Source organism: Lactuca serriola, chromosome 9 (assembly GCF_051521515.1).
Source record: "Lactuca serriola cultivar US96UC23 chromosome 9, Lser_US96UC23_V15, whole genome shotgun sequence".
NCBI lineage: Eukaryota > Viridiplantae > Streptophyta > Magnoliopsida > Asterales > Asteraceae > Lactuca > Lactuca serriola.
This window is the reverse complement of record NC_136416.1, coordinates 12,455,809-12,481,998: the sequence shown is the minus strand read 5'-3', so window position 1 is coordinate 12,481,998 and position 26,190 is coordinate 12,455,809. Positions and strand designations below refer to the sequence as shown.

General features: G+C 37.7%; 2 protein-coding genes across 2 annotated transcripts; one reads left to right on the top strand and one right to left on the bottom strand.

The window, feature by feature from the left end:
- The first annotated feature begins 15,550 nt into the window (after positions 1 to 15,550).
- CHR8 (chromatin remodeling 8) lies at positions 15,551 to 20,467 on the top strand. Its single transcript, XM_079018791.1, has 8 exons — positions 15,551 to 15,839; positions 16,348 to 16,489; positions 16,595 to 17,143; positions 17,219 to 17,615; positions 17,683 to 18,556; positions 18,626 to 19,235; positions 19,359 to 19,754; positions 19,826 to 20,467. The coding sequence occupies exons 2-8, from the start codon at positions 16,397 to 16,399 to the stop codon at positions 20,444 to 20,446; spliced, it is 3,540 nt and encodes a 1,179-aa protein (XP_078874917.1). The 5' UTR covers positions 15,551 to 15,839; positions 16,348 to 16,396; the 3' UTR covers positions 20,447 to 20,467.
- A 1,614-nt stretch (positions 20,468 to 22,081) lies between these two features.
- LOC145073770 (uncharacterized protein At1g03900-like) lies at positions 22,082 to 23,580 on the bottom strand. The gene is made up of 3 exons (XM_079020263.1): positions 22,929 to 23,580; positions 22,485 to 22,775; positions 22,082 to 22,400 (listed from the first exon to the last, which is right to left on the bottom strand). The coding sequence occupies exons 1-3, from the start codon at positions 23,415 to 23,417 to the stop codon at positions 22,317 to 22,319; spliced, it is 864 nt and encodes a 287-aa protein (XP_078876389.1). The 5' UTR covers positions 23,418 to 23,580; the 3' UTR covers positions 22,082 to 22,316.
- Positions 23,581 to 26,190: the final 2,610 nt, after the last annotated feature.

Genomic DNA, 26,190 nt, shown 5'->3' with positions numbered 1-26,190 from the left:
TTCCACTCGCATTTTATATATACCTTCGGTCAAATTATCTGTTTTTTTTATCTTCTTTTCCGTTATTTTTAATATTTTCACTCTTCACTTCCATTTATTGTCTTGCAAAGTAAATGCTAACTAATAATAAGTAATTTAATGATCATGTTTTCTTATTAACCTTTTTAAACCATCCACATAAGACTACTAATGTGCAACATCATCTTTTATAATTACCATTTTATTAATTTATAACTTCAAAATATATTTAAAATGTATTATAATTATTATATATTATATATGCATGTGTGTGGTATAACATAATACACTTAAAATTGTACATCATAATTGATAAAGTAAAGAATGGTCTCACTTATTTATTGTTGCAAGGCTTTCAGCAGTTACGATAACTTAGTCAATGTGGCTTTCAAAGACTGTTCAGATGGCATTGCAAGGTAATTGAAAGCACCCGATATAGGTGCTCTTAACATAAACAGTAAAAAAATAAGTAACTTAGGTTTATTTTTATTTTATATAAAAAGTTTGTATGAAAATTAATAACAAACTTTTTTAATTCATTTTAGTTAACATATGTTTGTCGATTGTTGTTTGAGGTGGTGTTTCTTTTTAACTTAATAGACTTGATTTTTTTTAGAAGAGCAAATACATACATTCCATACCTACTTCTAAACTTTTTTTTGTTATTATTTTGTTTTTGTTTCGAACAAGACCTGGACCATCAACTTATTCATGAGGAGCACATTTTCCTAACACCCATACCACTAATGTATAACAAATTTAATGGGTTAAGCTATATGTATGCGTTTCATACATATGTCTTAATCCATTCGGTATATTTTATCAATTATAATGTATGTGTTTCATACAGATGTCTTAATCCATTCGGTATATTTTATCAATTTTATTAATTCAATACTTAATAAGAAAGAAAAAAAGATATTCTTTCTATACCCAATGGTATATACAAACTCCAATTCTTCTTATATTAGGATTTAAGCTATTGTCATTCAATCAACGGTATATATAAACTCCATTTATGGCCTTTCTTTGTATAAACAGTATTGTCACTTATTTTGATGTTCTTTTTAGTTAGATTGAATAGATATACGAAAAAATGCGATTAGACAGAGTAATGCAATGCACTCAACAAAATAATATGAATATTACATTTCATGATAATATATATTTTGTTGGTGTTTAATGATTTAAAATATAACCATCTTATTATTTTATTTTAAAAAGGTAGCAATTTTCTGTAAATTAATAGAAGTATTAAATTATATGATTAATAAAAATTGGTAGATTCTTACTATAGTAAAGTTACATTATATTTTTTTTACGATTAACCTTTATATGTTTAATTTTCAGTAAAATTGCATGGTGTGATCGAAAGGGAGCATGAGCGGCGTGGCTCCACATGGACGTGCATGTTCTTTTGTATTTCTGTCACATGCGATTGCTTTTGATCTTTGATTCTATTTTTTATTATTTAATCAATTAGTCGATAGTGCAATTAATATCAATAAAATAATTAATACTTTTTATTTTATTTTACTTTGTCGGGTTATCCAATGAGATTCGCCTTACATTAGCATTTACCACTTCCTAACAACGTGGGATGCCACCAAGTGCCACTCCTGTTTGTTTCTACGTGACAAAAAAAATAAAAAAAATAAAAAATAATCTATTTATTTGTGAATAAATTGAATTTTTATGTTTTATTTGTAAGGGTATCATATCGGCAGTAATATGTAACACGTACATTGATGGCTACAATTTTGCCATTTTTAAAAAGGGTTATGGTGTGATGTTCGCTGGCAAAAATAAGGAAGAAGTAGTGAGAGTTTGAACTTTGAACGGTCAGTAAACTTCCACCGGTAAAGATTACGGTGTCAAAGAAAATGGTTGAGAAAGATTTTTACCGCTGGCAATATGTGACACGTTGGAATACCGACTGTAATATCACCACGACACCCCACAACCTAACAAACTAAACGAGTAAAATAATATATATATATATATATATATATATATATATATATATATATATATACTAGAAAATTTTGAGGCTCGTGCTAAGCACGACCCATGAATGGTATTTTCGGTATTTCCTGGAAAAACCATGAGATTACCCTGATAAACCATACTCAAACAAACACATTGCATGTTAAATGCAACAAATAGCAATGAACTTTCGTTGATGTTTTTCATACTTGATTATTTTCATAAAAATAAAGGAACAATGATATTGGAAGCTCTCTTGATGAAGTACAAAAGAGGAGATGTACTCCCGGATGCTTCGTATGGTAAAAAAAAAAATAATGGACTAACATGTTACTTCAACAAATAAAATATTAAATTTAACACTCAAGAAAATGGAACAAAGTAAATTTCCTTAGTGGTGTTCCTTTTATATGAAAATCGCATATAAAGTGGAACACATGAATGTTCGCCTAATGGCCATTGAGATTATACCTGAAATACCCTTTCTAAAGTATGTTTAAAATAGATTATCTCTGGTACATAGGTATGTTGTATGCCTTCATCATCTATTGCGTTAATTGTAATGAAATGACACTACACTGGAAAAAACTACTCGTAACATCACTCCCACAAGAAAACATATTTTCAAGATGCACATGATTTTGCTAAGTGTTAAATGCAGGAAATAGCAAAATGCTTGCATTTCATTGCTTATTATAGCATCATACTTTTATTTTTTCCAATAAAAGCATTGTATTTAAAAAAAATCAATACATACACTGCTATATTTGATTAGAATTTCAAAGTACAATGTCCTAATTAAATAAATAAAAGTACAGTGTTGTAATTGGGTTCTCAAAGTACGATTTATTAGTAAGAAAAGAAAAGAAGTACAATGTGGTAATACAAAGAAATTAAAGTGAGTTTCTACAATCTACTCTAATAAATGAAGATCTATTTTGTCACATGTCAATCTCTCATAAGTTTTGACACTTGTCATTTTGTGGTATTTTTGAAATAAATAATATCCATCATGTGAATTTTTTAAGTTTTTTTTTCTAATTTTTAAAATTAAAAAGTCACATAATACATAGAGCTATATAAGTAAAGTATTAAATGTAATAAATATGATCTTAAATTGCAATATATATGTCTTTTCCTTCCTTATTTTAAAATTTAATTTTATAAAATACTTAATATTTACAATTTGTTATTTAATTTTTTTAATTAACTCATGTAATAAATGGGTTTCACACCTAGTAAACAAATAAATAAAAGTTTGTTGTTGTTTGGTTGCATTATGCCCATTCAAAATCAACATCACAATTTACTTTTGTAACACCCTGTTCTAGAATATTTTGTGATTTAAGGCCCATGGGCCTTAATCCGAGTATGAGAAGGTTTTGAGGCATTGAAAGAGAAAGGTTATGCCCTTTTGGGATGTAGGTGAGGTAGGTTGTGTGATAAAAGAGTTCAGTTTGTGCTTTAGAGCCCAAATGTATTGTTAAGGCGCTGGTTCGAGCTTTTCATGAATTTTGGTATTTGAGTTCGAGTGGGATTCAGGAGGAATAAAGTTGATAGAAGTGTAGGGCTTCTCGTTAGCTTTCCGTGGATATAAGGATCGTCGAAAACGGACTTATAACGAAGAAGTTATGGCCTTCAGAAGTTTTGTGGTTTAGCCGAGTACGCTGGGCGTACTGACCAGGGAGGGTCGTGAATGTTCTTCAGAGTACGTTGGACGTACCATATGGACGTTGGGCGTACGCTAAACAGACCTGAACGCTATTTTAGGGTCTTGGACCCTATTTAAGGTCCTTATCTCATAACCTAACCCTAATACCTTCAGCCTCCATCCCTCTAAACCCTAGAAATCGACCCTAAGCCTCCATTTGAATGATTCTTGAGCATTTTGGTGATTTAGTGAGTTATTGGTGCATATTGTGGAAGAAGGAGTTTCTTGAGGAAGCATTGCTTGGCTTGGAGCTTGTGGATCTAAGCCCTAATCATGTTGATCTAGCTCCAGAAAGCATAAAGTTTGAATCTTGGTGGTTTTCTCATATGGATCTAGTGGGGTGATGACTTATTATGTTTGGCCTTTGAAAAAGAAGGAGCTTTGAAAGAGAATAGCTTGAGCATCTAGCTTTTGGATCTATGATCTACTCTTGTTGGTGCATCTTCCAGAGGTATCAAGTTTGAAACTTGTTTATTGTTGTACTACTTTTGTTTTGGGTCCATTTTTGGGGTTTTTGGTCCCAAAGATTGAAGCTTTATGAGTTTTTAAGCTCCATAGCCTAATATATGTCCCTCTAAGTGTTTCTAGTGGAAAGGATTCATAAAAATGAGTCCTTGGATGTTGGAATCAATCCATGCATGAGATATGAGAATTTTGGGTAGTAAAGAGTGAGAGTTTTTGTGTTTGGGACTTGATCAGCCATGCAAAGGCTTTAAGTCACGAGCTTTATTGAGTGTGATCCTTTATGGAATCCAGATCTAAGAGTATAGCTATGGTCTTAACTGATTAAGACCAAAAGAGTTGAAAAGGTAAATCTGGGCGTACGCTGAGCGTAAATCTACTACGCCATGCGTACTAGGTTGGTGTCCCCGATCAGGATTCGTGTACGATGGAGTACGCTGAGCGTACCAAGGGAGGTACGCCCCGCGTAACCCCACTGTGGACCTTTTGGGCTAAGTCTTATATTGGGCCTTAAGTGTTGGGCCTGGATTTTGGGCTTGTTGTGCTAGAGATTTGGACCAGAGGAATATGTATATGTGCCTTGGGCCCTTGAGTTGGGCTTGCCTCTTGGACTTGAGAGTTGGGCCTCGGTAGAGTCCATTTATTATTGGGCCTTGGTGGGCCCAATGGGTTTTGGGGTTATTTATGGACTAGTTAGTGGACTACCTTTAGACCTAGAGAATGAGGGTTGGGACTTAGATCCTAATTTGAGATCATTGTAGATATGGCTCAGAGGTAGAGGCTGGTGCGCAACGGCGACATTTGTAGGAGGCGTTCATCATTCGAGGTGAGTCTTCTCACTATACTGTACCCGGAAGGGTATCTATGTGTGACCGGAAGGTCGGATATGTTATGAGTTGTATGCATTGTATATAATTAAGTTAACCGTTTGTATGTGGTATGTATTTTATGCTTGATATGGGCCGGAAGGCAATATGTTATGGGCCAGAAGGCATTTATGTTATGGGCCAGAAGGCATTGTGATGTGGACCGGAAGGTCGACGCGGGTAGGACCGGAAGGTTTACCCGGGTCGGGACGGAAGTCCCCTGAGACACATGGACCGGAAGGTCATGGCCTGGAAAGGCGTATGTGTGTAAGTAGTATTTTGGGGAACTCACTAAGCTTCGTGCTTACCGTGTTATGTGTTATGTGTTTCAGGTTCTTATCAGGATCGCGGGAAGGCGACGGCTCGATTGTACACACCAGAGAAAAGAGTCACGAATGGGGATCTTGGATTTTGATAATGTTTTGAAAACTTTGTTGACTATTAAATGGTGTTTATTTAAAATGACGTGTGTTTCATGAAATTAAAAATGAAAAATTTGTTTGAAAATTTACGGTGTTACAAGTTGGTATCAGAGCCTTGGTTTGAGGGATTCGGATACACCTTCGGGTATGTCTGGACTCAAACTGAGGATTTGAGAAAAGTTTTCAAAAGGAACTGTTTTTCTAAAAATGAGTAAGAGAATTTTAAGAGAAAGAGGAAACGAGCAGTGTGTACAATCAGCCAGCACCCGAACGGTGATTTCCCAAAATACCCTTACGTTGTGTGTTATGAATGATATGTGATATGTTATACATGCTATAGATTAGGCTAGGTACTTCATATTTTAGGGCTAGAGTGGCCTAATTTGTGATTCCTTAGCCTAGGAGTTACTATTATCTATGATTTGCTTTTGAGTATGTGTGAAGTATGAGTATCCAACAGGAATCCTTTTAGAGAGGGATCTGAGTAGAGGAGTAATCTAGGAGAAATACCTAGATGAGTAGTTAAGGAGCCTACTGAGAAGATAGTCGGATACCCGCGAGGGGTGGAGTTGCTTGAGCTCGGTGATATCTTTTGAGTACAAGTGTAGCAAGCGGAGTTGTAACCTAGAGTGGTGATACGTGTTGATAGAGATTATTCGATGCCTGAATGCTGCTTGCTTCGTGATTTTTGGAACTCTCGATGATGGGAGTCAGCTACTAAGTGAATATGACGATATTCAGGAGGTAGACGGCTGGCATCATTAGGAGTTCTTCAGCAGTTGATGGCAAGGAAGTGTGAGCACCTAGGAAGAGCCTAGGGGGTGACCGTGGTCAGATGAGTGCGCTGATATGGTAGAGCTTTTCTCTAGGGAGCAAACACATGTAAAGGGGTGGAAGAATGATAAAGTTGAGTAGCTACTTAGGAAATTTGGGATGGTTCGTGTGGAAAGTATGGGTATATGTGGCAGGTAGTATGGGCCCGTACTATTGAAAGCAGAGGACCCATACTTGATGCAGGGAGTATTCTGGAGATTTTAAGTAGCAGACTGAGAAGTGATGTCATGGTTCGAGTGTCATGATTGGTAGCAGGTTGAAAAGTGATTTCATGGTTTGAGTACCATGATTGGCAGCAGGTTGATAAGTGATGTCATGGTTCGAGTACCATGCTTGGTAGTGGATTGAGAAGAGATGACATGGTTCGAGCACCATGATTTATATCAGACCGAGAGGTGGCCACTTGGTTCGAGTACCATGACCGTGGTGGGTGGTTAGTGTTACCGGTTCTACCAGTTATTCCGTTATGTTTGGATATACTGAGATCAAATATGAAAGGGTATGGGGCCAGAGGGCCAATTTGAATGAATTTCGATGGACCGTACCTTGAGAAGGAAATCGAGTTAGTTCCCGAGGAATTTTTGGTGAGATGTCATTTGGAGTCGCAAGACTCAAGGATAAGTAGAGGTGGTGTTTTTTTTTTAGGATTGCGGTATGAGATGAGCAGTCGACCGATATCAAAGATACCACTTTCTATGACCAGGGTTGTGTTATTTTTTGTGAGGAGCAGGAGGGATATTGAGCTTCCGGTTTCAGAGTTTGAGGTAGACGCGGTGGGTTAGCAAGGGGTTGTGACCTTTTCACCAGAGTATTTGGGCAGTATGTTTGCTGAGAGGTATTCTTATCCCATGAGAGAATCATTAGTGGGACTAAGATGGATAAGAACAAATAGGTGTTTTATTGAGGGTGATGTATTCTTTTTTTGGCAGTTCCCGGTGGCGAAGAGGAGTATATCGGGGCGGTGGCCCCCGTGGTCTACGTTGTGTATCAACAATGAGAGTGAGGTCTATTGATTTTATGAGTATTTCCGATTTGGGAAAACGGGTCGAGGAGTCAGAGTCTAGGTTTGTGATTGTGCATCATTTTCCGGATCGAGAGTCAGATTTAATTCAAAGCAGTGAGGTACCCGACGGTGTGTCGGTTTGAGGCTTCGAGATGAATAAAAGCAGTCACGCTGGGAGGATTCTGAGATTTTTGGTCAAAGTTGAGATATGTGGAGTTTCTTGGTTTCCATCGGGAAGATCATTAAAGCGATCACGTGACACATTCCAAGAGTCAAGTGTGAGATACCTGGTGAAACAGTCTATGGAATAGATTGTTGGTATACCAATTGGTGATGGTTCGAACCCTGAGTGGGGGAGAACTGGGTATTCTATTGAGAGGATCAACAATCTATTAAAGTGCGGTTATAGGATTGGTTATGAAGATTTGCGGTGCGGACACATGAAACCTGGGTATTTGATGAAAGAGGTGAGGTTCAATGCAAGATGGTGTATGTGTATGTGCTTACGAAAGGGTGAGTGAATCCACGACGGTTGGTCGTTGGTCAGAGAATTTGTTATGGCTAGGGATATTTTTTTCATATTTGCAAATGTTGAGTTCGAGGAGATTGGGTCGATGAGTTCAGGGTGCAATAGCTGAGATTTGCGGGTATAGGTATAGATTGTGATCTATACTTCAGGAGGGGCAACTGTGGATTTGTCAACCAATTTCAAAGTCGGAATGAGTAGTTTCGCTTGGGTGGTGATCAGTAGAGGATGCAGCTTCGTAATTTAGTTAACATGTTTTCAGTCAGTGATCTTTCCTTCGTGTTTCAATGTGTGAGATGGGAATATTTTGAGGTTCCGAGTGCTTGAGTGGAAGAGGGTATCAGGGTACTGCGGGGAGCCGAAGTACTAACTAGTCAGCGAGAGAGTGTTGTGATACTGCGGGGAGCCACAGTATTCGCTGGTTAGCGAGAGAGTGTGGTGATACTGGGGGGAGCCGTAGTATCTACTAGCCAACGAGATGATGTGGCGATACTGCGGGGAGCTATAGTATTTGCCAAGCAGTGAGGGAGCATTGTGAAACTGCGGGGAGCCGTAGCTTTCACTGGTCAGTGAAAGCTAATTCGGGTTTTTATATTCTGCCCAGGTTTACATTTATTCCAGCTTACGATTACATAACTGCCCAGGTTTGACGATAATGCTCAACATCCAAAGACTTTTATTCTTGTTCTTCTTGTGATACTTATTCGGGTTTTTATATTCTGGATGTTGTTATACTTTTGTAAAATATGGTTATATTTTAAACTATAATTCTTGGTCAGAGTGTTTTATCCCAATGTATTTATAGGTTGTATATCTTTTATGATTTGATATACTGTGCTCACTATAAACAATGCTCTGATACCAATCTGTCACACCCCAAAACCGAGACCGGCGGAAACGTTATGGGGTGGATGACGTCATGTTAAGTATCACAACATATGCAGTATAGTAATCAAAGTACAACAACCATTGCATTAATAATAATAATTTTACATAGGTTACATTTAGCAACAACAACAAGGTAAATACAGAGAATAACATATAATGCAACTCGGTACTAGGCTGTCTTCACAAAAGCTCCCAGAGTGTACCTGTCTACCGATGACCTGAGAATACAAGTTATTTTGAAAGCGAGTATCAACATTTTTAAATGCTAGCGAGTTCATAAATATTTAATGACATTGGTATAAATACATGTTTTACTTCTAAAACGATCTCACACAATGATGGTGATTTGAGTTTACAGAGTATTAGAATCCTTTCTAGAAAATCCTATATTTTCTAATAAAAGCAGTCTTCCACCAAGACCCAATTGTTTTATGTTTAAACCACGGAGTATCTCTATTAAAAAGCAGTCTTCTACCAAGACCCAATTGTTTTATGTTTAACAAACATTTTCCCCTTAAAGGTATTATCATTATCAAAATATGATTTATACTTTAAAGAATATGTGAGAAAATCATAATCACAAGTAATAGGGGAAATAATATTTTTATCTCAACAGTAACGTTGCTGGCTAAAAGTAAATAAAACATAGACTTCGGGTAGTATTGAATGAACAACACGCCTAGCAAAGTCTAAAAGAAAGAAGTACAAACTCTAGACAGTATCAAATGAGCAATACGTCTAGCAAAGTCTAAAAGAAAGAAGTACATACTCCAAACAGTATCAAATGAGCAATACGTCTAGCAAAGTCTAAAAGAAAGAAGTACAGACTCCAGACAGTATCAAATGAGCAATATGTCTAGCAAAGTATAAAAGAATCTTTAATCCTAAGTAGGTTTATTTAAAGATTTAAACGTGGCCTAGTGTATAACTAGGAAGATATATATATATATATATATATATATATATATATATATATATATATATATAGTGAAGAGTTATATGGAAAATGAATGATTAGGGCAACACATGTTTGAACCAATGAAAACATGACAACACATCACTTCCACAATAACTTCCACAATACATTACTTGTGAAGAAAGAAATGGACACGTGTCATTTGATTATTGGTTCCGGTAGATGTTGCCCTAGTTATTTGTTTTCCATAGAACTCATTCCTATATATATATATATATATATATATATATATAATGATAATCTGATATATATATACAGGAAATACCATGATGACACTTATTACCTTAAATTCATGAATTATAAGGTAAACGTAAAGATACTCGTAACCATACTAATTGACAATCGAATACTTGACGACCTGCTGGCGTCGGAATGAATGTGACATTTGTCACCCCTTGGCTTGGTCGGTCGGGACTGTAGCTAGCAGTCAGGATGTGGGAGTGTCTGTCCCGTATAGATCTATACACACAATGCCCGCCCTCCCTCCAGGAGGCTCTGGTTACCAACTTGACAACAGTGGAATCCGTGTCATGAGGATGTATCTCGTGGTTCGAATTCTATAACCTTTCTCTTTATTAAAAAGTATAAGTGTTTAGAATATAGTTATAACTAAGTTCTCTTTCATGAATGTTATGGTTGGTTTCTAAACTATACCTATTATAGTTTACTTGAGAAGTTATCTAGATGCTTTTGCTACCTAAAGGATGATGATCTGGCTGATGGAACCTTTATGACTACATATGTATACATGATATATAACTACTATTTAAACGACCTTCGGACGGATAACCAATACCCTAAAGCCACATCCAAACAAGGAAAAGGAATTAAAGCGAGTTAGCCTTCCTAAGTCCTTTAAACATTACTTATATAACTATACATATACAGGCATGCATTTAACAATACAAGAGTATAAAAAGAAGTTTTGGTAAAACCTTTGGAAAAGCTTATAAATAAGGATTTATGACTTGATGTCAGTTTACAAAACAAGCTTTGAAAACCTTTAGCCGGATAAAGCAGTTTAACATGCAGAAATTTATTTGCTATACAGTTATTAATCACATGTGATCGATATAATAACTCTATAGTTCAACATGTATCCCCCCCATAAAAGCATTTAAAATCATTTAAAAGGTTAATTCAGGGGTATGAACTCACCTGACGTGGTTGATTCGGATGAACGGATGGTATAGGATGCTAAGTGTCAAGTGAGGGCTTGACCACACACGTGAATCCTATTTAACATGTAAGGATACATTTATGTATCTAATTAGTCACTTAACAACTAATTATGCAAGTAAGGACATCCTAAAGCATGAAAACACTTTGCTACAAGTGCTAGGAGTACCAAGGGTTGCATATAAAGAGAGTATGGCCTCACATTGGAGTTTACTCCTCAAATGGTGGCCCTTAGGGGTGTTTACGGTTTTTGGACCACTTCCCCCATGAGTTTACGGCCGTAAACTCATGTAAGTGGTGTCATTGGGTGTTCAAAGGTCTTATACCACTCAAGGAATTATGCTAGACACGAATCAAGGGCTTAGGAAGTGATTGGGGCTCAAAATGACCTTCCTTTTGAGTTTGCGGTCCTTGGACCACTCCTTGGGAGTTTACGGTTGTAAACACATGGGTTTATGGCCGTGAACTCATGTGTGCCCATTTCTTTCGTGTCTTGGTGGTTCTATCTTATGCATGCAAGGTTCTAGTCACTTAAACAATCCATAGAAGGTGTTAAGGGCACTTAAACACCCTTTGAATGTGTTTACGGTTGTGGGAGGTCTCCCCAAACCGTAAACACATATGAACATGGGGATTTTGATGATTTTCGAGTGTAAACACGTTCATATTAAGCACACAAGAAGATGATGAGAAACGTGGGGTTAAGCGGTCGGAATGTGTGGCTCCACCATGACCCGATTTTTTGGGGTGGGTTGTGGGTTGATTGGGTTAGATGGGGAAATGGATAAGAGGGCGTATTTGTTTGTGACGATGAGAAATGTTATATCGGCAGCAACCCGACTGAACCTAGTGGGGCCGCTTGGTTCCGCCGTGTTGCAACTCTAGGTCGTGGTGGTTGCCGAGGAGGTTTTGAAGAGGTGAAAGAACCGGGAAGCAGATGAAGCGTGTCAAACGAGTCTGTTGCTTAATACAATGCAAGGGTGCCACAACTACCTGTTTTCAAGGCTTTTCTGTTCATGACTTGTAAGACTATGACTTGTAAGGCCCATAAAGAAAACTGGGCTCTCCAATCCTAATGGGCCAAGGCCCAAAACTAGATAAGGCCCAAGAGTTCCAAAGTCCAAAAAATGTCCCATCAGCCCAAAGGAGCTATGCGCAACGTACACCATCAGTACGCTTAACGTGTTTGGAATTAAGGCAGTACGCGCAGCGTACATCCTAGTACACCCAACGTATAAGGCTGTTAAGCATAATAAGCCAGTAAGAGCTTAATCCACGCAACCACTTCGTCAAATCCAGATCTTGGTCATTTTAAAGGTCCTAGGGCATACAGTTGGCAACGTTATGCCTTTTCATGCTTCATGGGATCCCAACATCCTATTTTGTCCATTAAGACTCACTTTAAGAACTTAAACCCATGCATGGTGCCATATCAACCATCAAGATAACATTTTTATGCTTCTAACATGCCAAAGGGACTCAGATCTGACAATTCTAACCTTGGGAGCAAACTCACAAAAGATGATCCATGGACCAAAAATGAACTCATTACTAAACTCTAACTCAAAGTAGCAAAATTATTAGCAAGGTATGAACTTTTTACCTCCAAAAGCTTCTCAAGGTGATGTAGATGCAAGATCTAGAAGCTCAACCACGTTCAGGACTCGTTCACCACCTTCTTCTTCTTGCAAACACAACAAAAGCGTTACTTTTGATACTTCAAGCTCAAGGATAACTTCTAATGGCAACTTAGGGTTTTTAGGGACGATTGGGGGGGGGGGGCAGTGGAGGCTGTTAAGAGTGAGGTCCAAATGCCATAAGAGAGCTTAAATAAGGCTCATGCCCTAAGATTAGGGTTTTGTCTCAGTCCACGTACGCCCTGCATACGCCTTAATACGCCCAACGTACGTGGCACATGCTCGCGTCCAAAACACCCCAATACGTACGCATATGTATGTCTAGCCTCGATCTTGGCCAGATCCACAAAGGTACCACCATGATTAATGATGTGCCCCAAAAACTGCACCTTATGCAACAAAAGCTCGCATTTGGGGAATTTGTGTAACGACCCAAATTTCACGTCCAAAAAATTTCTTTTCAAATCAATACTTTAGAAAACAGTTGTAGTTTAAAACATTGTCTGTTCAAACCATTTTATATAGTACATCGTGTCTGTAAACCCGAAATATGAAAACAGTCAACTATCAGAGTACAAAATCCCAGAATGACCCATGGTGCGGAAACAATGTGCGTGTATGATATGCCACTAACGCGCCAGCTCCTTCCCCCTTGAAGAGGAGGTACCTGAAAACAAAACTGTAAACCGTAAGCATGAAGCTTAGTGAGTTCCCTCCACTGTACCGCATACCATATAACCACATAACATACATATATTGTCAGGCATATCTGGGTGCCCGACCTACCCATTCGGTCCTCTTGACCGGATACTGACTAGCATATTTGGGTGTTGGCCTCCCCTTCGGTCCTCTCGACCGGATACTGACTAGCATATCTGGGTGCTGGTCTCCCCTTCGGTCCTCTCGACCGGATATTGGGGACTATTTCACCGCCTACTACTACTACATAACACATATCACATAATCTATCTAGCATGGTTGGGCATGACTGCCCCTTCTACCATATCGACCGATAATCTGGGGACTATCTCCCCTACTGTCACTAGCACATAGCATCATATCATACTAGCACATAAACATTTCACAGGTAGTAGCAACCCTAGATGAATATCACAGAGACAATCATTTAATCATACAACTCCTACTGGTGGGCGGGCATTGTGGCCGTAGACCCACTGCTACCGGAAGGTAACTGATCACCTCGAAAAGTAACTGCTGAAAGTCTGCTTGCTAAGCGACTGATTGCTGAACCGGTAATCCTCCGGCTATAAATCATAAACATAGATTAGTCACTCATAAATAGCCTTAGGTCAAATGACTGACCCACCCCTGGTCAAAAGTCAACTCCTTGTTCAAAGTTAACTTCCAGTTGACTGGACTCGCCGAGTCATGGCACAGACTCACCGAGTCCTTCACCTACTAACCCGGTCCTACCCGTCAAGTCCCTCTTCCCACTCACTGAGTCACCCCTAACTCACCACTTGGGACGATTGAACCGACTCGCGGTCCGACTCACCGAGTCCGAGAACAACTCGTCGAGTCCTCACAAGCAGATCTCCTACTCGCTTCCAACTCCTCACCAGAGCAGCCTTTATGAGGATTTGGGTTTCTGGGACTATTGTTACACGTTAGATTGCTAATTTCACGTGCAGATATGAAGGGTTGGACCACCCACACTTAAACCCCTCTTACTCAGTAACAGTTCATATGACTCGTCGAGTTGAAGAACAACTCGTCGAGTTCCAGACAATCTTCATAGGACTCGCCGAGTTGTTCATCCAACTCACCGAGTCTAAGACCATTTTCATAGAACTCGCCGAGTTCCATTTTGGGACTTGCCGAGTCCCTTCGACCCACTTCCCATACAGACCAAATCTGAGACATGCAACGTTTCTAAACCATAGATCTATGTTCCTAGGGCATGCTTATCACGTAAAGTTGCAAACTTTACGTGCATGCATGGCCCTATAAGCTCAAAAAGGCAAATCCAAACTCTTTAAGAGGTCATACACTCAAAAGGGACCTCAATAACCCAACTACAGAGACTTTACACTTCCAATATGCCCATAAGGTCCAAATCTGAAGTCCTTTCAGAACATAGAGCATAAACACATGGAGTTTGAGGTTTTAGGGCTTGAAAACCACTAATTTGGGACAAAAAGGGGATCTAATGAACTAGTGATCAAGGTAAGAACTTTCCTACCTGAATGGAAGCTTCTCACAGTGTAGATTCCGGATCTACCTCCCCTCCTTGCACTCTTCAACCTCCTCCTTCTTCTTCTAAGCTCCAAACCTCTTTCACAAAGCCAAAAATCACTCACAAGAACAATATGGGGGCTAGGGTTTCGCTCTACAGCTCTCTGGAAGTGTTAGGGACAAAGGAGGCCAAGTTAGAGCGTTTAAATAGGGTGCGAACACCCGGATTAGGGTTTTTGCCCAAACAGGTTCTACTCGCCGAGTCCAAAGTTCAGACCCTGCGTCTTATCCCGTTCCTACTCGGCGAGTTGGTCCTTCAACTCGCCGAGTCCAAGGCAAAAATACATTATTTTAAAATATTAATTACAAGGAGCACGTACCAGGAACCAGGTGCTACAATTTGACATAAAGTCTCTCCCTCCTCGAGGTCTCCGACACCTCTCGTAAATGTTGCTCATGTTGTTCATTGGTCTTGGAGTAGACCAAAATATCATCAATGAAAATAATCATTTACCGATCCAACATCGGCCTGCAAACCCGATACGCGATACAATTTGCGGTGTTGACTCTAAACCGCACCAAATTGCACCGCAAACACCCTACCACCGATACAATGCATTCTTTGAGCCCCAAGGTACTCTTGATCGAATTTCTTGCGAATGATCTCATTTTTGAGACCTATTCTTCACTTCCCAGAAACGAGTTTGACCACACATAAAAAATATGCTATCATTGTTTCTAACAAAAAAATCCGTAGACTTTAATATAAAACAGAAATTGAAAAAAAAAAATCACATTTAAAATATCAATTTATAACCTTTTTATAAAAGGCGCGAATGTTAACACGCAGTGTTCGCTGCTGCCTTGTGTGCCAAAAAAGCCAACCGACCCGACTGGTTCAGAGCTACAAATACGACGCCGTATTTGATTTCTTCCTCCGATCGATTTAGTCTAGGTTTGGGAAGAGCGAAATCAGAAACACAATCGAGTTCACAAATTGTGGTCTCCGTCAATCTAGGGTTTGATTGATCGTCTAATCGAGATGTATATGTTCTTTGATTTTCTTAGTTTCTAGAAATCAATCGAACACCGGGGGCAGAGATTTCCGGTAATATTTAGCCGAAGACTTGTACGGGTGAGACTAAATATTTCCTTTGTGATTTATTGACTTTCGTATTATGCGTCGCATCTCAAATTGTTGACGAGTTTATCCTGAAACAAGTTGTATTTTCGTGAAATTGTGGTCGAATAAAGGGTTTATCATGTGTGTTATCGTTTTGTGGCTCAATATGATGTTTGACTGTAGTTGGATGTACTGTGCTATTTGTAGAAAGTGTCTTTAAATTAGAGCACAGCACATGAAATATCTAGGTCGTTAGTAATAATCATGAATGTGTGAGCTACTGCAAGAAATTTGAATGCATTGCGAAATGTCAAGAACATATCATAGCATTTTGTCAGTATTAGAAGTTGGATATTGTTGTACACAACCTTAGTGGTTACTTTTACAGGATGCATAACAGTTTTAGAACACCACCAGGTTCAATAGTGTTTTTTCCTACCTTCATCGTGTTAGTTTATATTTGTGCCTATCTCATAGTTCATTTAAGTGTATCAACTAACGATTCTTGTGGTTATGGCAGTGGAGTTTTTGGGATATCAGCATCCATGAAATAGCTGGTGTTTTCAAGAATGAAAGAAGAAGAGGAAGATAGGGCTTTGTTAAGTAGTCTGGGCGTCACATCAGCAAACCCAGAAGAGCTTGAACATGATATACTAGAAGAGGTGCTATACATTGTACACTTATAACAAGTTTAAGACATCAAATATCTCTTCTATGTATGTACTTTAGTGCAGCCTAATCTAATCATAGCCTCCAACTATTGGCAGGCAAGAAACCATGATGAACAGGGCAGCCAAGTGGGAGGAACCACAGATGATGAACATCTTGAGAGAAGAAAAAGCAATGAACCATCATCCACAAACCAAACAGACGTCCTTAATAAGTTAAGAGCCATAAATGTTGAAATAGATGCTGTTGCATCTACAGTTGAAGATGTGAAAGTTTTTTCAAGAACTGAAGAACATGCACACAGTGGTGATGATGAGAATGGAGAAAAAAGCATCCTGCAGGCTTCATCCAATGATCTAACCCTTCAGCATGCTCTAGCAACTGATCGATTGGAAAGCCTGAAAAGAACAAAAGCTCAACTCGAGAAACAAATTGGACATTTGGGCAATGAGGGTATTCCTGTAGATAATAAACACGAAAAGCTCTTGAAATCTCTTGTAAAGGAAGAGCCAAATCACAAGAGAAAGAAGAAAGAAGTCCCAACAACAAATAAGAAATCAAAGAAGCGGCATAAAACAGTAGCTTTCAATGATGATGGTGATTTTGATGCGGTTTTAAACGCAGCCTCCGCAGGATTTGTTGAAACAGTGAGTTCCTTGTTTCATTGATTATCTCTAGTGAGTATGAGTCAGTGATTGACAATTCCATTCTGTTTGTGTCAGGAAAGGGATGAATTGGTCCGGAAAGGAATCCTAACTCCATTCCATAACCTCAAAGGATATGAACGCCGTATTGAAGAATCAGGTCCATCTCATACAGTTGAAGAAGACAATGATCTTCCCTCCACCAGCATAGCAAGAGCTGTTAAATCAATATCAGAAGCTGCACAATCTCGCCCTACAACAAAACTGTTAGATCCAGATTCCCTACCAAGACTCGATGCACCAACACGCCCTTTTCAAAGACTTCAAACACCTTTCAAGATTCCCCAATCCCTGGAAAATCATGAAAGAAAGTCTAAAGATTCAAAAGATTCAAATAGGAAAAAGAGAAGGCCTTTGCCTGGGAAGAGATGGAGGAAGGTAGCATCACGTGAGGAAAATTCTCTTGAAGAAATCGGTATGTCATCAACATTTGCATAGTCAAAACTTGCTCTTTTTTATATTTTATTTTATCTTGAATGTAGAGGATGCAAGAGGGTCTAGTATTGAAGAAGACAATCAAGAAGGTGTTGAAGATGATGAAGGCAATGAGGATCCTTCTTTTGTGACACTAGAAGGTGGATTAAAGATTCCAGATTCAATCTTCAGCCAACTTTTTGACTATCAAAAGGTGGGAGTTCAGTGGTTGTGGGAGCTTCATTGCCAAAGAGCTGGTGGAATCATAGGAGATGAAATGGGACTTGGGAAAACCATTCAAGTCTTGTCTTTTCTTGGAGCTTTACATTTCAGTAACATGTATAAACCCAGTATAATCATATGTCCAGTTACCCTTTTGCGTCAATGGAGGAGGGAAGCAAAGAAATGGTATCCATCTTTTCATGTGGAGATACTACACGATTCTGCTCGAGATGCTCCTTATAAAAAGAAGCAGCCCAAGTCAGATGAAAGTGATTATGAAACTACAGAAAGTGATGAAGAAGGAAATGAAAGTTTACCTTCAAGAAACAACAACAACAACAACAAGAAGTGGGATTCTTTGATAAACCGTGTTTTGAGAAACGAATCTGGTTTATTGATTACTACGTATGAACAGCTTCGAATCCTTGGGGAAAAACTGCTTGACATTGAATGGGGATATGCAGTATTGGATGAAGGACACAGAATAAGAAACCCAAATGCAGAAGTTACTCTAGTTTGCAAACAGTTGCAAACAGTTCATCGTATCATAATGACCGGAGCACCTATCCAGAACAGATTAAGTGAACTATGGTCATTGTTTGATTTTGTATTTCCTGGAAAGTTAGGGGTATTACCGGTATTTGAAGCAGAATTTGCAGTTCCCATTTCTGTTGGTGGATATGCTAATGCATCACCTTTGCAAGTATCCACTGCTTACAGGTAGGTATGTTGTAAATTTTTATATTTTTGTGTTTTTGAATTTTATTTAACATTTAACAATGTGCACAGATGTGCAGTTGTTCTACGTGACCTAATAATGCCTTATCTGCTTCGAAGAATGAAAGCAGATGTAAATGCTCAGCTTCCAACAAAAACAGAACATGTCCTATTTTGTAGCCTTACAGCAGATCAAAGATGCTTATACAGAGCATTTCTTGCGAGTTCAGAAGTGGAACAGATCTTCAATGGAGACAGAAACTCACTTTATGGAATCGATGTGATGCGTAAGATTTGCAATCACCCTGATTTACTTGAACGAGAACATGCAGCTCAGAATCCTGATTATGGAAACCAAGAAAGAAGTGGGAAGATGAAAGTTGTTGCTCAGGTTCTTAAGGTTTGGAAAGAACAAGGCCACCGTGTTCTTCTTTTTGCTCAGACTCAACAGATGCTTGATATTCTTGAGAGTTTTTTGATTGGTGATTCCTATACTTATAGACGAATGGACGGTTTAACCCCTGTGAAACAAAGGATGACTTTAATGGATGAGTTTAATAATTCTCCCGATATCTTCATCTTCATTTTGACTACTAAAGTTGGTGGATTGGGGACGAATTTAACCGGTGCAAATCGAGTCATTATATTTGATCCCGATTGGAACCCTTCTACCGACATGCAGGTTGGTATGACAAGGGCATTTACGTATTTTTATCCAACTTTTTATATATATATATATATATATATATATATATATATATATATATATATATATATATATATTTTTAATTTTGGTGATTGTCAGGCGAGGGAGCGTGCATGGCGTATTGGTCAAACAAAAGATGTAACGATTTACAGATTGATAACGCGTGGAACGATAGAAGAAAAAGTATATCATCGACAAATATACAAACATTTTTTAACCAACAAAATCTTGAAAAACCCACAACAGAGAAGATTCTTTAAAGCTCGCGACATGAAAGATCTCTTCACATTGAATGATGATAAAGAAAACGGAAGCACCGAAACATCAAACCTTTTCAGTCAATTATCGGAAGATGTAAACATCGTCCACCAAAATGAAAATCCCGAAACACTCGCCAAAAAGAAACAAAAGGAAAAGATTGATGACAGCAATGAAGGAGGGGTAGAAGAGGAAACAAATATTTTGCGCTCTCTCTTTGATGCTCAAGGGATTCATGTAAGCTTGGTTTCTTTTTCCACGACTTTATTAAACATAAATAATAATAACATTTCTAATATAATTTGCAGAGTGCGGTGAACCATGATGTGATAATGAATGCTAACAATGATGAGGAAAAGGTGAAACTCGATGAACAAGCTTCACAAGTTGCACATCGAGCAGCGGAAGCATTACGCCAATCGCGAATGCTTAGGAGCCGTGAAAGCATCGCGGTTCCAACCTGGACCGGGAAATCAGGAACCGCGGGTGCACCCATGGGCGGTGGTCGGAAGTTCGGGTCAATGGTCAACTCAAAGTTGGTTGCTAAAACCAGAATCGAACATGGATCTGGATCTGGATCATCTAAGTTTGTTGTTGGAGCATCTGGTGGGAAAGCGTTATCTTCATCTGAGTTATTGGCTAAAATTAGAGGGACCCAAGAGCAAGCGGTTGGTGATGCATTGGGTGCGGGTTCATCGGTTAGACCGCAGAATTTGGGTGGGGTGCAGCCGGAGGTTCTGATTCGACAAATTTGTAGTTTTTTGCAGCAAAGAGGTGGGACCACTGATTCGGGTAGTATAGTCGACCATTTTAAAGATAGGATTCCCTCAAAGGATTTGCCTGTGTTTAAGTCTCTTTTGAAGGAGATTGCAACTTTGCAAAAAACTCCGAATGGCTCTTCCTGGATTTTGAAATCTGAGTATCAATAGCATTAATCACTTTTCAAGGTATTTTTTTACCATGAGTTTCGAGATTTTTTGTCTCTGAATTAGAATTAGATTAGTGTTTTTTTTCTTCTAATTTTGGCGTTGTTTTGATTGGTAATTACACATTCACGCAATTGAAATTTTGATTGTGGGAAACAAAAAAAGAAAGAGATAACTTTATATATAATGCGAATCTTAAAAAAAACAATACCGTTTAAAGAAGAAAAATAAATAGACATAAAAGAGGATGACCGATCGACTATCAATTGCATCATTTTTCTGTTTGAAAAAGTGGGTCCTTCTTGATGCAAACAATTCTTCTTTTTGGTTGTATGTGACAACTTTTTGTTAAGTTTTTATTTGAAAGATGGTAACTTTTTGTTGTATTTGACCAATGATGTTTTACACGCTTGAAAACTAGTTAAAATTTCGCTTGGGATAGCTATGTGCAAGTCGAAATTTTTACAAATAGAAGTCACATTTTTGACTTTTGATATATTTATAGAAAACAGGTTGATTTGGTTCAAGTTTTAAAAGGGCCCGACAGAAATAAAAACAGAAAGAGTCAAGTCAAATGCGTCAAGCCGTTAAATGGATGGATCAAAGGTTTAACCCGATAGTAATATGTTTTTGTCATATCATATTCAATTATTCATATTAATTGTACTTATTATTTATATCAAAAAATTCAAGTGTTTGCATTTTCAATCCCTCTTCCATCCAAAAGACAAATATAAGAGCATTACGGTTAAAAAGAGTTCAAGTGTTGCTCTATTATTATTTGCTAAATTTATTAAATAGAGTTCAAACAACAAATTTCACATTAATTAGATTAAACTTAGCCTTCTCCATTTTTTTTAAATAAATATATTTTATTCATTTAGCAAAAACAACAATACTACGACAGTCACATATAAATAAGATTGCTTCAGTAGAAGACATCGGGCAAACAACAATATAAATAAAGATAAGAAGTAAGAATAATGAAAGCTCCCACTTGGATTCACTCTAAAGTCTAAACATACACAATTCGACCTAATTAAGGTATACATTAAAACAATAATTACAAAGAATCAATATAACCGAGCATTGACTTGATATTTACGACACCTTTTTGCCAATTGAGCCGTAACAAGTACACATACAAGACTTTTGTTTTACTTAATCTGATACCGTGACTTGATGCATTAAGTAATAAACAATGGTTAACTGATGAATATTGTGATATTTTTTTAGAATTTAAAAATCTTATTCTGATGGTTTTATTCACTGTAGAAAGAAAGAAGCCTTATTTATACAAAACTTTATCAACACAATCATCATTCCTTTTACCCACACAGAATTAGGAAAAAAAAAACAACCCCTTGGATAAGTAAAAGAAAAGATATTTCTTGCATTGAATAGCTCGAAAATAACAAACACCTCAGAAAAAAATACACAACAAAAGTGCATATTAAGTAGGGCTAGAAGAGCTCGATTAGAATTCAATTTGTTGAGTTTTTATAAACTCAAACTTGGTTCATTATATTATATGTTTCAAACTAGATGCAACAAGTATCTTCAAAACAGGTTACTTCCAGGGTGAGGAACAAGGCAACAACAGATTCACATTGAAGGAAGCAATGGGAAGACAAAATCTTAACGTCAGAGTGAAATTGGACTTATGTTGGCAGATAATTGTAACATATAATTATGAAATACAAGGTCACGAATATATATTCCAGACAATTACAATTATTTCCCATAATGGACTGTCATTGTATATTGATTGTTACCTTCTGTTGTATCATGTCATCTATTCTGCTTGCTTTCCGCAACATTAACATAACAGAAGAAAAGATATCATCCAAGTATTACACCTCATCTGATACAATCAAAATGCTGCCCATCCAGCTGCACTGCTTTTGCTTTTGCTTTGAGTTGTTGATCCAGATCCACCGCTTGAAGGAAGATTCCTCTGCATGATTGTTGTTCTCTTTCAGTTGGGATTAAGATTCGAAGAATATATGTAGCCAAGGAAATGAACTAATAAAAAAGATACCTCGAGCTGAGAGAAATCTGTGAAAGCATCTGTAGAATTCCTTGCAGCAACATTATGAGTTGTAGAAGTCATCCGAACAGCAGCAGGATCATTGGGTGGGGGTGGGATAGGAGATCTAATTTTCCCGGAGGCAACTGGTGGAGGAGCAAGGCTTAGAGGCTTAGACTTAACCTTCTCAGGCGGAGGAGCAAGGCTAAGTGGCTTAATCTTTTCAGATAACCCTGCAGATGAAAGCATCCCAGCTCCACTTGCAGGTTTGTTTTTTACAGTGATCCGAATTGTTTCACCCTCCTAAAATACGTAATGTTTCAGGTTAGTATTCTCTAATGAGCTCAAATCCATTTCAATACTTCTAGGAATTAGATAATTTCAGCTACTGATCTGAAAATGTCGACTATATAATCTTATGCACAGAGCCGGAAAACTGTAAGTGACGATACATACCTTCAATCTGTGATTTACAGCAGGATGGATATTGATATGACTCTCGTCGCTGGCTTCATCGGCATCCTTCTCAATCTCTCTCTTCACATACTTCTCATGATCCGACAACGCCACATTAAAATCAAACGCCTCGTTCCTCTCTGTAAACCCTAAACCTATAAACGCGTGTTTCCCCGTGCCATCCTCGATTTTCAAAACAAAATACCTCGACGAATCGAGCACCGACTCCACGGCGCTCTCCCTCTGGCCAGGATAAACAAAACAAGCAGCAAACAAATCTCCGGAATTCGGATCTTCCAATCGGATCTCACACCGGTCCTTACAGGAAACAACACGAAGCCTGCCAGACCAGATCTTGTCCGACTGAAGCCACTCTCCGCATTTGTAACCGCCGCTAGTTGAACGCGGCGGGATTTTGAAAACAGACACTTCTCGAACCACTAGTAACGTGTGCTCGAAGGACTCTTCTTCTTCTAACTCGAACGACATCGCTGATTGGTGGTGTTGTTGTTCTGCTGCTGCGATCGACAATGTGAGATATTAAAATCGAGTAAAAGCGATGTAGATTTCTTGAGGTTAAAGTGATGAAAAGTTCAAAAAGAACAGAGTGATCGGGATTGATTTTGGAAGTATATCTACAACGACGTAAGATTGAAGAATCGAAGATCGAGAAAGGAAGATAGAATATTATAATCAGTGCGAGTGGGAGTGCGAGAGACGTGAGTTTGAAATGTCAACTGCGGCTGCGTCTGATTTTTTTCTTCATTAGATAAGAATACCCGGCAGGCAGCGGCACCACCGTATGTACTAATTACTATGTAAATGTAACCAAATATATTCGGTTTGGGCTTTTCGTCATGTTGATTTATAGTTCAATTTGGTTTTTATTTTTAAGCATTCGTTGAATATTATTATTATTTCAATTTCAAGCAGTATGTTCTACATTTGTATTTTTTAAACTAGAAAACCATTTTTGTATTAGGTTAAAAGATTTTATAGTGAGTGATCATGTGTATATGATTGTGAAATCGAACCATTCCAAGTCATTTTAGAGTGATGGTGGTGTTATGAATGAGAGTTCGTTTAGTTTTTTTGTGCTTTTGTTTTTTTATTTTGGCACACTTTCAATTGTCCGGTGAATGTAATAAGTTATATTGTTATATGGGATAATTATAAAATGATAACATTATTTCTTATAATTACTTTATAATTAAAGAAAATGACTTTACTTTTTTGCATTTACTGTATTTATCATCAAGTCTAAAATCGGTTATTTCATACTTCATAAATGTAAAATTTGAAATTTGCTCTCATGTGTACAAAACACTACAATTCTCATGTATGTTTTTTTGTCCAAAATATACTTCTAATATGACATAAATTTTATTAGAAAAAAAATTAATTTATACAACAAATAATTTTTGCAGATATGATAGTCGTTATAGTAAATTTGAAGAGAATATGTTATTTACAATTATTCTCAGCAAATAAATATTGTAATTCGCTAATTCTCAAATCCCTTAACGCAAATTGTAATTCACTGATTTGCATTATAAAAAAATATATATGCGTCTTAAGTATGTTTTATTTTTCACATGTATGTCATGAAACATAGTTTATACGTTATCTTTCAAAAACTCGTAGAATATTTGTTTTTGTTTGTTTTACATATGAATCATGATGACTGGAAGAATAAAACAATTATGAATAATATACAAGTACTAAGTTTGTAAGTGGTTTTAAATGTGTTATCATCCCATGAAAACATTAAAAGAAGGAAAAGTCCGATAAACCTTTGAATTCAGTTTGTTATAACATTTTTTTTTAGTCTTTGTTGGGTCTTAAAAAAATTATGATTGTGTGATCATAATTGTTGATGTGTTAGAAATGAATCTCACATCTACTATTTTGGCAAGCAGTAAATAATGATCAAACAATATATTTAGTAAAATATTACTTGGCAAAGGGATACCTTTGGCACTACAAAAAAATGTTTAAAAGGTCATACATTTCTTGATTTCAATGGTCTATAAAGCACAAAAACTAGTAAATGGAACCATTTAAAACCAAAATAAAGAAATGACACAATGCCTTAATGATTTTCAATTTGGAGTCGGTATGTCGGGTGACGCTAAGGCTATTCTTCATAGTGTCAACATGGTGTTGAATAAATGTCATTATGAGGGCCTCTTGCATTGCTTACCGTGGATTTCTCGAATGCCTTTAATCCGGTGGATAGATCCGTCTTACTTAATGGGGTCAGGATGAGGTGCCCTTCCATTTCTTTGTGGGTCGAATTCTTAAATGGACATACAACAATGTTGTATTTGTGAGATAAACATATTTGGTCCACTATTGGAGTTCAACAATGCGACCCTTTGAGACCACTTCTTTTTGCTCTTGTATTACACCCACTTGCTCATCAGATTAGAGACAATTGTAAACTTCTTTTTTTATGCTTGGTATCCTGATGATGAGACCGTTATTGGAGATTCAGAAGATGTGCCCAGAGGATTGGACATCATTAGGGTGACAGGTTCAGGATTGGGCCTTGAACTGAATATTAAGAAAACTGAGCTTTTTTTCATGTGATGGTAGGAAGCTTCGTGCAGGTTTATTCACTGTTGACATTGAGCGGTCGTTATTGGAGGTGAAGCTTTTTGGGGGCGCTATTAGTAGAGATGCGAGTTTTATTAGCAGGTTAGCCATGAAGACAGCTATCAATGTTGTTTATTTGATGCTCCTTCTTCCATAGTTACATGACTCCCATAGTGAGCTCCTTTTGCTCTGATCTTGCATGCGCATTGCCAAACTTTTATTTGGTTTTAGGATACGCCAACATGTTCACATGGACGAGATGGCTTTGTTCTTTGATAAAGAGTTATGTGGGTCGATTGAGGACATTATGGTTTGTGGGATTCATTTTGTAACATCCAGTTTCATGACGTTTCTTATTTTAGGATTTCAGGTTGTAATGTGATCAAGTAAAGGTCTTGGGCTTCAAATGGATAGAGTTTAGATCATATTGGATGTTGATAATGTTGGTTAAGTGATTTAAGCTCTTTACCTGTGTTTTACAGCCAAAGGGTAAAATGGGAAAGTGATATTCCAAACTTCTTGCACGAATTAATGAATTTAGTTCTGTAGCACCTGGTTCCTGGTATGTAAGATTTATCTGAGTATTTTGTATTATTGGCCTTGGACTCGGCAAGTTGGAGGCCCGACTCGCCGAGTAGAGACGAGACTTGGGACGCGGTTAAGT